The following is a 15540-nucleotide window of genomic DNA, read 5'->3' on the forward strand; positions in this document are numbered from 1 at the left end:
CCATTCACCAAATCAAAAATAATTGCGTGAAATAGTTGATTACAACCAGATCTGTTGATATTTCTTCTAAATTGTTATTGTGTATGTTATTACTTATTACTAATAATTTTTTAGTAAATTATAATCTTCACTATTACTATTTGAGCTAACGCCAAGTTAATTATTATCCGTGTGAGAAAAATTATGAGAAAGTTTCAATTGAGATAAAAATATATTACAATAGATTTAACCGATCTTAAGATCTTAACGAAAAAGTTATCGCTTAAGTTAATACATTATTAAATTGTACTACTATAGCCTATAGCTAAAAAGTTTAATTTTCATGTCCCACATTATCGATGGTTACGAAGAACATTAATTCATCAAACCTTTATATTATATAAAAACTTTTTTCGGTTATTATCATATAAAGTTTATTTACATTACATGACACTTGCATTTAAAGTTTTTTTGAGGTACCTATAAGTTATATACCATAAAGAGCTTTTAAAAGTAAATGCAACCTTTATAATGCCCAAAGGAGAACTATAGCATTCAAACTTGGGTTTTTACGTGTAATGGTCCTCTTTTTGATCTAAGTGCATGAGAATTTAATTTAAGTACAAGTTCCAACTTAAATAAGTACCTTCTAAAAACTAAAATTAAATTACGTCCGAATTCTTCAGATGTTGTGTAAATATGAGTGAATGTTAATAAACGACTGTACTTTATCGCATCACTATTATTATTTATTACATTATTAGATAATATAACGTTGAAATTATTAGTAATTAATTAAGTTTTTAATATTTTTTTATACTGTATTTGAGTTCTCGAAAACTTTTATATAAATTAACTGTACTATTAAAAAATGTACTTACTTGATTCACTAATGTCGAATCAATAATTTCTGAATGCTGCTCAATACCTATGAACAAATAAATAAGCAAAATTATTAATTATTACTATAGCATTTAACTTATACACTTAATGTGTTAAATTTAAAATATATTTGGTTAGAATCAAATTTATTCAAAATAGATTATATCTGATCATATGTTTCAAATTTTTTATCCATTAAAAAAACTGCAGAAATTCAATTTCTATTTATTATAAATGTATTGAAAATAATACAAAAATATGTATCTATCATTAAACTAGCGAGCTAGTAAAATAAATTAAATCGAGTATTATTATAAATAAGAATGTGTTCAGAATGTATCTATTTCTAATTACTATAAATACGTGTCTGTCGATGATGCAAACTGTAATCAATTTAATGTGGTTTTCGGTAATCGAATAATCTTTTCAACAAGACATTATTAATTGTCAACAGTTAACCGATCTCTTGCAGAATTCTGTAATATATTTATGTATGACAATCATAATCGTAAAGATTTAATAACTCTTTACATTTTATTGCAATGTTGAATGTCCATTACATTTACAAACGTTTTAATTGGTAAAAGTACCTATTTTGGGGATTCGATGTATAAATCTAAAAAAAGAAAATGTTTAATAATATTTTATTATAATAAAATATATAATTAGTATTTATAGTATTGTAGTTATAGTAAAAATCTTAGTAAATCATAAATGTTGTAAAAACTAATGAGTATAAAAGTTTTCAAGTGACAAATTTAATTTAAAACGAGGTGTTTATTATACTCAATTTTGGATTAAAAATAAATTCTTCATCCGTCACTGAACCATTAAAATATATTAAAAAGAAAAAAATCTTACATAAAAATATAAACTCAACGGTTTCTTTTTTTCTTTGAACTTATTAATTTTCAGATGTTTTGTTTGAATACAAAAACAGAAACTAAAGTACAGGTATACACTATACATTAGTTATACATTAATACTCAGATTTAAATCTAAAAAAATATTGCATTACTTTTTAAGTTCTTATCCCCGCACGTTTTACCGTCAGTTTCCTTTTAATCGCAAACAAATTATAATCGCAATTATAGTTCGTAAAGAAAACTATGAATATTTTTGATAAACTTGGTTCCGATAAACGTTTATTGAATTGATTTTATATTAATTATATTTTACACTGGGATAGTCTGTTTATAAAATGTATAAAAGTAATTTAGATATATATTTAAAAAAATGACTGAATGTCTAGTTGGTCTAAAATATGTCTTAGGGCGAAGTAAGTACAATAATAGTACAAACTGTATATTATTAATAATATAGTATAAATGCTAAAACACATAAAATTCAAAATATTGTGTAGTTTAAAAAAACTAAATCAATGCCTGGGCCGCCAGGGACTAGAAAGACTTGGGTTTACATTTATGATATGTTGTAAATAATTTTTATTTAAAATATAGTTAGTTTGCTAAAAATTATAAAAAACCATACCTTTCCACAAAAGTTTCGACATTATAATATGAGAAATAGTATAAAACTAAACGTAGCTTACTATAATTTTATTGAAATTATTAAGTATATAAACGAGTAAATACTTAAAAAAAATAAACAAAGTTTATTCAAAACTACCAAATGATAATATCTTTTAAATTATGTAATTTATAAGAAATATCGACTTCCATACTTTTTAGATATTATTTATTACTATAAATTTCGATCAAAAATTATTAGCTTAATCAAAATTCTTGTACATTTAATACAAGACTTCACAAAAGCTATTCTTATATTTATGTAAAAATATTAAAAATACATAGGTAAATTTTTTTTTATATGCATTTTAAGTTTGAAAAATAACAAAAATTCATAAAAACTTTGCTTTTTGTATTTAAGTTTTGAAAATAAAATTGAAATCAAGATTCTTAATAAGTAGTTCATACTTAAACAAGGTTTTCTAATAAAAATTGTGAAGAGAATTATAAAATTAAAAAATAGACATTTTAAGTTGCAATTTGAATGAAATTACTTATGTAAACAACGATGATTAACATATCATGATATGTTAATTATTTTTTTGTAATTATAAACAGTATTCATATGAACTTTTTATGTATTTTATACTATTTTGAATTTTACTATAATCAGTATAATCAATAATATTTTTGATTTATTTTAAAATATTATTATTTATAGGTACTATGAATCAATTTTTACTATTTTACCGTATTTACAGAAGTATATTATTACATTTTGAGTATTATAATTTGATATAATATGATACAAAATATAAATACTTATATAATATTATTATAATAAAGAAATACTAATAATATAATAAATGTGAAATTTTCGGTAAAAATTATATCATCTTGCTATAATACTAAGAATAAAATTAATTACTTTAATAATTATATCAAATAAACATAACACTAAATGATATAAGCTGATAGACCAATTCCGCTCAGAATTGTTTTTCTCATACAATGATAATACAACATTGAATTCAAATTTTACATACCTATTTTATTTCTTTTAATTTTATACTTTCATGGTTGGTTTTTACGTTTGACTTTATGATTAGAATTTATAATAAACTAATCAAAAATAATACTTCCTATGATATTTTTATATATGCATTATGCATAGATATTATGCATAAACGCATGAATACATTTTATATCCTATAATTTGTAAAAAATTTTTATATATAACTCTTAATTATAACCAATATTTAAGTTATTAATATAAATTGAAAATAGGCACCAATGTACCATAAGACGTAAACTTTTAATAAGCATAAATTTGTTAACTATGGTAACTCCTGATTTATTTGTTTTGAACCTTTTATTATCATAATAATCTGATTTACATCTATAAAAACAAACTATTATAGTATGTGAACTAATTATAATTAAGCTGTGTCATCTGGCAAAACACCATTTAAGGATTAAAACTCTTAAGTGTTCCATAAGATTAATTAAATTACCAGATTATTGGCATTTGGAATAAAAAAATAGTACAACTAAAAGTATTATAATATAATATTATTATATTACATATTGACAATATAACATCATTATTACCAATTTGATTTACTTAGCAAGCACATGGGTTTTTTTTTTTAATTATAATTACTTTTACTCGTATTTCTATATTTTATTTACAATATGTAAATTATGGTTATTTTTTTAATAATGAATACTCATAATAATATTTATTATTTCAAAAAGCGCTAACTCATTAATTGTGAACTCATACAATTTTATATTTCATATATATTTTCAACTTTTGTTTAGCTATAATTACTTTAAAATTTAAGGATTAATAATCTAAGCCAGGAAATTCCAACCTTTTTAATAGTGGTCTGATTCCGAGTTATGTTTCAATATCGTAAACCAAATTATTTGGTGAAGGGAGTAATAAGAATGGAAAGAAGAGGAATCATTTTATTATTTTATTTTACAATGATCTATTAAGCTTTTAATAACTTATTTCATAATAATAAGGCATTAATATTATTTACGAAAGAACATGAAATATTGTGTAAAAAAAATATTATGACATATATTATAGTAGGTAGTAAATATTACATAAAAAAATTAATCATAATAGAATAGCAACAATAACAATAATAATATTGTTTAATTTAAAATTTACGAATTACTAACTTACCAACAACTACATTCACAGAGAATTATCCGAATAACAAAAATAAAATTTTTTAATTAGCCTAAACATTTTTACTGACTGTATATTATGTGTTCTTTAATTTATCTATTTTAGATCATTTTAATAAACTCTTTATTATAAAGAAGTATCCAAATAAACAGTTATTTTCAAAGTAGAAACACCTTTTTACAAGTAATGTAATTAAATGTAAATAAAGTATTATTTGGCTAACTTTTAATGAAAATAGTGCTAAATAAACATATCACGTGTTTGTTTTTTCTACTCGGACACAGACCCTAATTCCTAAACTTTGTGTCCTAACTTTAGTACCTAACTTATAAAATTTAAATTTAAATTAAAAATTAAAATACACTGATGTTAAAATTAAAGAGTTCTATAAATTCAATTATGTCTATTATTCAACAGTATATACGATAAAAAAATGCATAACTGTACCTCTATTATCTATTCATTACGCCGTGCAACACATTATCATGTATTTATGCAACCTAGCGATTTGTATCAGAATAATGTATCGTAAATGTGTAAAAAAATGTAAATAATACGAATAATGAATATTATATTCTAGATCAATTTCATTATATCGATATTTAGCAAACTTTTTTAAAAAAATTATCCCATATTATATTATTACATTTTTATTTGAGATTATTTATAAAAGTCAAATATTAAAAACGAGATCATTCGAGTTAATTTCTCGACTAACCGAATTTAAAATAAAATATTATAAATACATTTACTACAAACTAAGCTTTTGAAATATTATTTTTTTTTAAATCCGATATCATTTAACGCCTGTTTTCATATTATTCGGACTTCTATTATTAAGTATAAAGAAAAACTGTATTAAAATTATTGTTAAGTTTCGGTTTACTAGTCGATACCAGTTTTTCACATTATTTGGATTTTGATTCAGGGATGTTATACCTAGTTTCAATTTATTTACCAGATATCCCGGAATTTAAATCCGAAACAAAACCAGCTATGGCTCTTAAATAAAAATATGTTTGTGCTTATACCATATTATTGGCGAAAATCAATCCATTTCACATAAATATATTATTATTATATTATTTATATAACGCATTTATTCATTTAATTAAAACCCATGAAGTGTATCATATCCATTTTGTATACTCTATGGTATGGACGTGATATATTAATTATTATATGAAGCAAAAAATATAAAATATTATATTATATTACCATTTGTCTATATTAATATTTCTTAGTAATAATTAAAAATTCAATAGCAATCAATAGAACAAAAAAATTTAAAATAATATAAAAAAACATTAAATCATACAATATGCAACTTAAATCCTACATGAGAAAAATACTTTACATATGTGTTATGCTGATATAATTACTCACTATTTGAACTTTCAAATATTATTATGTAAATACGTGGTGTTTATTAATATAACATAACTGGCTAATAAAGCGTGGGTCTAAAATATACGAAGAAACAAAATAAACCTTTGAAAATATTTATTTATGTTATTAAATAACATTAAAGCTAAGAATATTATCTAGGAAATGTCATATGCTTTTATTGATATTATCATTTTAATGTGAGTTATGAACATTTTAAAGTTGTGATATTTTACATAGCTATAACTCAATTTCAAATGATAATATTAATAAAAGCATATGCCATTTGCTAAATAATATTCTTAGCTTTAAAATTGATAATAAATAAATTTACTCTAATATTAAAGCTAACAAAATGTGTTTTTCTGAACGAAAATTTGCTATAATGTACGTTAGTAAGTCAGAGACAACACATGCGGGTGTTTAATTTAATGTTGGTCGTCGATTTACACTATTTGTCTACTTCTGATATTATTATGTTTGGCACGTAGCAGTAACTATATTTTAAGTTAGAAAATGTTCAAATAGAAAACACCAAATTTAATAAAAAAAAAAAAAAAAATAAAGAACTAGATGATTGAAAGGAAATTATATAATATAAGAACCAAGATAATATTAAATTAAATTTGGCAAATAAATTTAAATTTAGAAAAAAAATTAAATAAAACAAGATAAATAATTTTCAATTATAGAACTTATTTCCAAATACCTATAAAAATAAAAATTGTGGGGAAGTAGGTAACCTACTCTGCTGTACATTTTTATTTTTCAAGTTTACCTCATTATTGAGTAGATCACTGTAATAGAACGATAAAAGTGTTAAATTTGAATTCAATGATAATGCGAAACTCTGCGCAGAAATGGTCTATCAGTCGTATAAAGACATAATAAGTACTAAAAGTATGAATTATTTTGTTCTTATATTGTTATTTTATTATTAATAATATAATACAGCGGAACCGATTGGTTGAATTATTTTTGCCGAAAATATGGTATTTATTGTATTATAATACTATTATAATAATACATATTTATATTATATATTATTGTTGTTACTTTTTTGTTTAATACTACGTTACCGTGAAACATTCACTAAATAGACATTAAATAGATAATAGCTTAAAATTATCAAAATATTTTGAAAATATTATTACATATATTGAAGTAAAATAATATACGATAAAGTTTCAAGTCCCCGTGAATAATATTTTAGAATGACAACAAAATAAATAAAATCGTTATTCTTCCTTAAAATATCTAAATTTGTAATAATTTAAACTTCAAATGATAAATAAAATATATTATGCTCAGTAAAACTGAAGTATGATATTTATATATATATATACACAACACGAGACTTACATTAAGTACCAACACTACTTAATTTTTATTATTATCCATTGTTTTATTTTATGTAACGTATATAATATACGATAGACAACTAAATTTGTAGTGATTAAATATACCTACATATAAAATATTATTTATCGTATTTAGTAATTTTAGTAGAACATTTCAATTAAGAAATTTTCATTTTATAAATTGCAGGATATCATAAATGTTCAGAAAATATTTCATAAAGACAATTTAACATCTCTTATATTTTTATATACAATAAAATACATAATGTAACATAATAAAGAAGAGGTTACGATCTCGTTAATTATTTTTATTTTTATTTAAATAAGTAATTGAAATTTTATATTATTGTTGTCACCATAATAGGTTTTAAAATGCTTAATGAGTTTGGTCGAAAACCTAACAACTAACAAAAATATAATATGTCAGTATAACGTGTGACAGCCATCTGAAATTTCATAAAATTCCATTAATAAAAAAGTCTATAAATTTCAAGGGAAATCCTTTTAGAAAATTAAAATAAATAACATGTATCATACATTTTAACATGAATATTATATAAAAAAAAAAACACAAAATGGTCAATCACCATAACGTATACTATAACAATGAGCATTTTGATCATAGTATATAATATAAGTGGTTTTGCATTTACTACCTAGTTACGACATTATAATATTTGTTGAAAAATATAACTATTGTTTTGTATTAATTAATGTTAAAATACACTTAATATTATCTAATACATGAATGCTTCTAATATTTTAATTCAACATTTATTTTTAAATAAAAAACTCAACTAATCATTAATCATTAATTTTTGGAAATTGTACATTTGAACCACGATAAGTTAATAAATAGCACATATAGTAGTTATAACTATAAAATATAAACATTTGTTTTAAATTAATATTATGTGTGCTGTCCGGGTTCTAAAGAGACGTGCAATTTCATTAAACATGCCTGTTAAATCCCTAGGGAGTTTTGAATTTCAATTTGTTGTTTTTGTCAAGTGCAGAATTATATTCATGCAATAGCACAAAGATCTGGTAACAATTGACAATTACTGTTTTTGAAACCAGAATGAAGGAAAATATACTTTTTATATAAATTAACCGTTATATAACTCCCCCAAAGACATTGAGTTATATTATAAACAGTTTAATTAGCCATGTTTAGCTTTTACAAAAAAATGTCTATTACGTAACTATATATTATTATATTTGGCATAAGTTGGTTCGTTTTTAAATAGTTTAACATACTATTAAGCTTGTATATTAAGTTTGTTATAATATTTTATTTTGTTTTCCGTTATTGTACAAACTTAATATAAAACTAAATTATTTAAAATTATCTAAGACAATATAAGTTTAATTAAATACATAAAGCTTTTTTGACGTAATTCACTAAACATGGTCATTGTTTGAAAGCGTGAAATAATTGGAACTCCTGTAGGTGGTACACTGATACTACATGAAATAAATTGCATTTAGTTCAGTGTCTAAACCCCTTTACTATAAAATAGTTATAGATAATAACTAATAACCATAACAGCAGGTAACAAAAATAATAATACGTTTAATTCACCATGTATTATCAGGTTTAGACGACAAAAAATTCTGATCAAAGCACAACGTCGATAAAAACCGATAAAAATAACAAAAAGATAATCATAATGGCGATATTATTATAAATTGTATAAGATTTCACTAAATTTAAATTTTAACTAAGTGAAACAGTGTGAATTTGTTATATTTTCATAGATATGAAATTCTTAAACAATATATTTAAGTATATAAATACACTATGATAAATAGTTGTTGTCAGTTAAAAACTTGAACTAACATATTAATATACGAGTAGTTAATTATTAATGTAATGCATTATAGCACTTTACCTACAAAATACATAAGTTTGTCACATATAAGTATTCAAAAGTATCGTGGCATGTTTGTTTTTATGCTCAACAATTTTTGAATTTTTTAGACTTCAAAACAACTTCTGAAAATAGTGTTTATTAATCGAAGTAACAGTTTTCATTATTAAAATAAAAAAATATTTATAGAAATCTGATTATTTCACGACTCGTAAAAGTGTGGTTTGGGGTCTTAAGGGAGGGGGGGTAGGTAAATTCGTTACTTCCGACACTCTATTTAGAAATATTTAGTAAATGATATAAATATTAAAACGTATTTTACGTTTTGTAAGACATATAACGTAAAACGTTTTTTTTTTCATTTATCTAAGGCATTAATAAAAATAATGATGTACAATACAATTTATACGGAATGCTCAGAAAATGATTAAAAAAAAAAAAGCAAACAACTAAATGTAACGCTGTATTGAGTATATATTATATAAAATATATTGAATCCCGATATGAATTTATAAAAAAACTTTTTTTTTTTTTAGAAGGTTATTGATTACATATTTTTTACATTAGCATTATATCTTATTTTACCATGATTTACTTTTTCTTATATAAATATAAATCGTAGGCAGTTAAAAGCTCTTTAAAGTGTCCGCACTAGATACATCGATATCCACAAGTATTTTCAATTTTTTACATGACTATTCTCTAGTGAAAAGTGAATAAATGATAATTTTTTTCGTTTCTGTCTAATTCGAAAGCAAGATCTGTATAGCATACACCTTACTTTAAAATGTACCTTATGATAATATGTACGTCCGTTGACTGAAGCAGTCTTAAGTAAAAGATAAAATATAAAACTTTGAAAATGTATTGTACAATTTGACTGCTATATATTTAAATTTGCTTAATGACACTAAAAAACGAAATTTATCAGTGTTATTAACTATCATTGTTTATAAAGCTATACAATAAGTATTTATATTTTAGTGTTGTTATTGTTGTTGTTTTATTTTTAAACACATTTTTAGAAACTCAAGTGAACTATTTTCGAAAGATGTTTCTAAATGAATGTAAATTTATTGATTATATTATATTCATTTGGAATTAAACAATTGTAGTTTTAAATGCATAACGCGGAAATTCGTTTAGTCAAACTAGAAAACTATGTTAATTTGATTTTAAATCAGTGATTGTAATTTTAAATTGATTATTGTCAGAAAAGACACATTTGTGAAAATAAAAGTGATTTACTTAAAGGTTATAAAATGATGTATTAATAATAACTACGTTTATGGACTTTGAATTTTTATGTCATCATTTAAATTTATAAAATAAATGTAATCAAAAATTACATTTCTAAAAGAGCGATTTCAACGACTAAAATCTGTAAGCCCATTTTTGAACAGCTGAAAAATCGATATATAATTGTGTGTGTGGTTACAATTGCAAAATTAATACTTGTCAAAAGCATTTGTGTTGACACATTTAGTTATTCTGATTACTTAATTGTATTATTTTATTTTTCTCGTCACATAAATGATACGACGTTGATTTACGAACCCCGTGGTTTAAATACATATTAAATAAGACGCGTTACCAATTCCACCAATTTTGATTTAAACCCTTCCGCTTAAAAATAGTACCAATTAGTATATAAAATCATAGTTAATAGATGAAAAAAATATTCTATGAGAATATATAAATCCCCTAACTAAGTTCAAAAAAAAACAACCGATAAATCCAATGAAACGTCAAAGATAAATCAGAGAAATACTTAGATGAAACATCAACTTGGAGAACCCATATTAACAAAAATCTTAAATAAAGATACAAATTCTTTACCCTTATTTTAAAACACAACTCAGCCTTGCATACAAAACGTTTTTTTACTATTAAATATGACAACAATAAGACTGCTCTTAACTTATGTGGCTTACTCTCCAAAATATATTCTTAAGAATATCACTAAAAGCCCCTTGGCTCATGTGAAATAAGTAATAACAGCTTCAATGCTTCATAACAATATAAAGTTACGTTTATCTATCAGCATGGATGAAAAATCAATTTAAAACATCTACCACGTACTAACGTACTAAATAAAACCAGAGGAGCTCTTCTGTTTAAAATCAATGAAAAAATATCCAAGTCCAGATAAAGCCATTCCTACTTTAAGCTATTTCTGTAAAAGACACGAATAACAGACAGACAATTAATAAAGATGATACTTTTCTGTGCATTATTTGTAATACTGCCATTGTTATAAATTACGTATATTGGCACAGTTGAATAACAATGATAATGATACAAATGTATATCATATTATATTCAAAATACAAAAAATTACTATTCTAAGGGTAATATGTTTTAAACAAAGACGTAATTTTATGATTTAGTTGGGACTATCGCCGAGTAACTGCTTAGTGCTTACTGCTTTTACATTTATCTATATTTCAATAGGTATTAGGGATTTTACAACAGCACATATAACATAATATGCTTGTTATTAAATTAAGATAAAGACTACGTGAAATTAGTTAATTAAGTAGTTTAAGTAAAACGGTTATTAATTTACATACATTAAACATCAGTCGTATTTTACTAAGAATAAGTCCAAATTAATAAACATATAGTCACACAAACAAATTAGTTTGTTGATGCGTTACATACTTACATTCATCAAATTCCTTATAAATATAATAATTTTGGTTATTTACGAATATTACAAGTTATTGAGTATTAAACTTCTAATTCAATGAGCAATTGACATTATTTCAAAGATGCCATTTAATGATTTTAATGTACCAAATTAATTAATAATAAATATCTAATTATCAATAGGTATATTATTATTATACGTCTTCAATACTTACTATTCATCCGTTAATTAATTATTTTTCAAATGTTTTTTTTTGATTTTAATTTAAAAAAAAATAACTGTGGATACTTGAAATTTTAACCATAATATATTTATGATATAATGTTATATTCATGATCAAGTGCCTAAAATAGTTTTTACTCTTTTTGAGCTATTTATAGACATTTCAGATTTTCAATTTATTTTCGTTTTTTTTATATAAAAGTCAATAAATTTTGCTGGGTCAAAATGCTTGAAAATGTAATAGTATACTAGGTTTTTATAAGTTTGTTCTACAATTATTTAAATAATATATTAAAGATACATAGGCACAATTTTTTATTAACATTTTAAGTACAAATGTTGATAAAATTAGTCAACATAATGGAAATTTGCAAATTATTTTTTAATAAGCAATTTGTAATATGTTAATATTTTGTAACCAAGATTTTAAAAATAACTACAAAATTTCTCATAAGACGTATTCCATACTTAAATCTAAAAATCTAAAAAATATTTAAGCATATATATATTTTGTATAACCGTTTAAGCTCAATAGATTTTAAATTTACAAATTTTACAAAATAATAACAATGTTAGTTATTTTATTCTAATTCAAAAACATTATTCACGGGGACTTAAAACTTTTATGTAGGTATATCATGAATTTTACTATACACAATTTATTTTCAAAATATTTAGATTAATTTTAACTTTTAAGCTATGAACCTATTCATACTGTTTTACGGTAAGGTGGTGGTATATCGACTCAAAACTTAAAAACAATAATATAATATGGCATAAATATATACTAATACAATAATTAAATATTAATAATAAAACCTAAAATAAATGCTTTGTTTTCAAAAAATAAAATAATTCAACCTACTGCAATCATAATAGTAAAATAATAGCGATATATAAAAACATAACATATTATGTAGTATTTAGGCGACCATGTCTCTACTCAGAATTAATAAAAATTGATACATTAATAAATTCAAATATAAAACATTCATTACAGTGACTGACTCGATAACCCACTGAGCGGCTACCCGCTTTTAACATTGTTTTTTATTGAAAATAGCTGTCGACTTTGTCCTAGGAAAAATGATCAAATATCAAACACAGCGTTCGTTGTGTTTTAGTTTGAGTATACCTACCTCGATTCATGGAAAAATCGGTGTCAATGTACCTTGCTTTGTAGACAAATCCAACCAAGATGGTGATTACCCGTTTGGCGTTACTGGCACTCCTGTATTCGCTGTACTTCAACATAACAATTTAAAGGAAACTTCTATACTGGTGACAATTAAATTAGGTAATATACAGTCGAGTAGCGATAACTCAAAGTTGAAGGGAGATAAAAATTCGCTTCGAGATAAGTATAATACGACATATCTAACTCGAATTTAAATTAATTTATATATAATTTATATTTCTAAGGGAATAAAAAAAAAATCGAGTTGTCAAGTTTTTCGAGTTATTGAGGTTCGAGGTATCGTAATTCGACTGTAATAACTGCAATTTTTTTCTTTATGGCCTATATGGTAACTATAAATGAACAAATCATTAAATGTTCATACTTAATTGGAAAAATTCAAGTGTAAAACCACTCAAAAGATGCAGGCTTTCTGATTGAAAAATATTCTATATGACTCATGACAATGTGTTCTACCTACCTATGAAAATTCTGTTAAAATCAGTTCAGCTATTTCAAAGATAAGACTCGAAAAATAAAAAATAAATTCTAATTTTATTTACATTTAGATGTACTACTTATTGTTTATTATTATTATTATTTTATAGATAAGCCCTGGCATCTATGACAATAGCTGTCAATTATTTAATTATATTTTAATATTTTTTTCTTGTGCATAAAATCATAGTAATACTAAAAACTTTATTAATAATAGTAGTTTCGTTTGAATATAATATATACAATGTTATCACTATAAATTATCTTTACTAATTTCTTTAATGAGTTTCAAGACTTGCTCGATGGTTGTCTTGTCTTGTTCTGGTGACTGATGGAGGAACTCAGCGACATTTTTTTTAACTTTTGGAAGCGGCAGCTGCTGTTTGCTGGGAATCAACGAGGGGGTTAATTGTAATCTACAGACTTCACAATTTTACTTGTGACACTTTTACTACCTATTAATATCCCGTTCACACAATTGCGTTTGTTTTATTAACTTGGTGTTGATGAGCTATAATTTAAGAAATTTAATTTATATTAAAACTTAAATAATATCGAAAGAAATTAAATCAAAATCACAGTTAATAAGAAAGGATTTTAATAAAGAATAACATTGAAATATGTACTTTTTTTAGTAAAAAAAAAAAAACGTGAAATTGAGTAACTCGAAGTACCTAAAATATGTTGATTAACTCCATGAATTTTACACTTTATAAGGTTATAATGATGTTTTATATTTTATAAGTGTTTTCACTTAATATTAAAACAACACGAAATATTTGCTTAAAATATTGTTTATTTTTGATTTTGATTTTTATCTTATATATTTGTATTATCTAACATTTTGATTTATTATGATTTTAAATTAAATAACCGCAAACAATGTAATATGTATTTTATAGTAGAACAAATTTAATGTTTATCATTTTTTCACGTTTAATAAAATAGTTTAAACAATTTTAGTAAAACTAGAGAAAAATAAAAACAATTTTTAAGAAACGATGCAAGTATGATTTCAATTAATATTATAGGTAAAAATATATTTACACGTGAGACGGATTATCGACTGTTTTAAATTGAGATTAGCAAGTATTAATTTATAAGCGATATTCGAATCTAACTCTACTCTGAACGGTGTTTTCAACAATCAACTTTCCAATTAAAATACACTTAAATAATAGACTAATTTAAATCTCAGTGGAGCAACAACTATAACCCGGAAATGATGGCTAGTTATAACACTGGATCTCCGACACATTGATTTATATGAAAAGCCTTTAAAGAAACTTTCATGTTAGTGCTCCATTACATCATAATATATTAATAATTTATAAAAGAGCTCTGTGTCAAAAGTAATTAGTTAAAATTACGTAATTGTTATACAATAAAACGTTTTTGACAATGTAATATTTTGAGTTATCTTTAGATACGAATATTCTATCTAAACTATACGTATTTGGATAGTTATAATATGTAAACACTAAACATAATATATAAACTAAACGTTATTATACACATACTTACAAGTTATAACATACTTCGTAAACTTGTTAAAATGTTTAGTTTACGGCCACGTTTAACATTTAGTTACTACTGTTTGAGAATTTGGCTTCTGACCAATCTGTTTTCAAAACTATTTCGTGGTAAAATGGAAGTTGCTCATCTCATTATACTCTAATCAATAACTTACATAGGTAATTGATAACATAAATTATTGGTGGTGGTAAATGGAAATCAATTAACAAACGAACCATAATATGTTTAATTGATATATGATTGTTTAACGACGCTTTATAAAATAAATGTAAGTTATTATCATGAAAAAAAAATGTT

The 15540-nt window shown here is 23.2% G+C and overlaps 1 protein-coding gene across 2 annotated transcripts in view; it reads right to left on the reverse strand.

The window, feature by feature from the left end:
- The window catches only part of LOC132929615 (otoferlin-like), a 125676-nt gene that overhangs the window by 92631 nt on the left and 17505 nt on the right, over nt 1-15540 (reverse strand). For both annotated transcript variants that reach the window (XM_060995091.1, XM_060995090.1), the window contains exon 2: nt 861-907. In XM_060995091.1, coding sequence (XP_060851074.1) covers nt 861-907 — 47 coding nt within the window. The remainder of the gene's footprint in view (nt 1-860; nt 908-15540) is intronic.

This window comes from Rhopalosiphum padi, chromosome 4, assembly GCF_020882245.1.
Source record: "Rhopalosiphum padi isolate XX-2018 chromosome 4, ASM2088224v1, whole genome shotgun sequence".
NCBI lineage: Eukaryota > Metazoa > Arthropoda > Insecta > Hemiptera > Aphididae > Rhopalosiphum > Rhopalosiphum padi.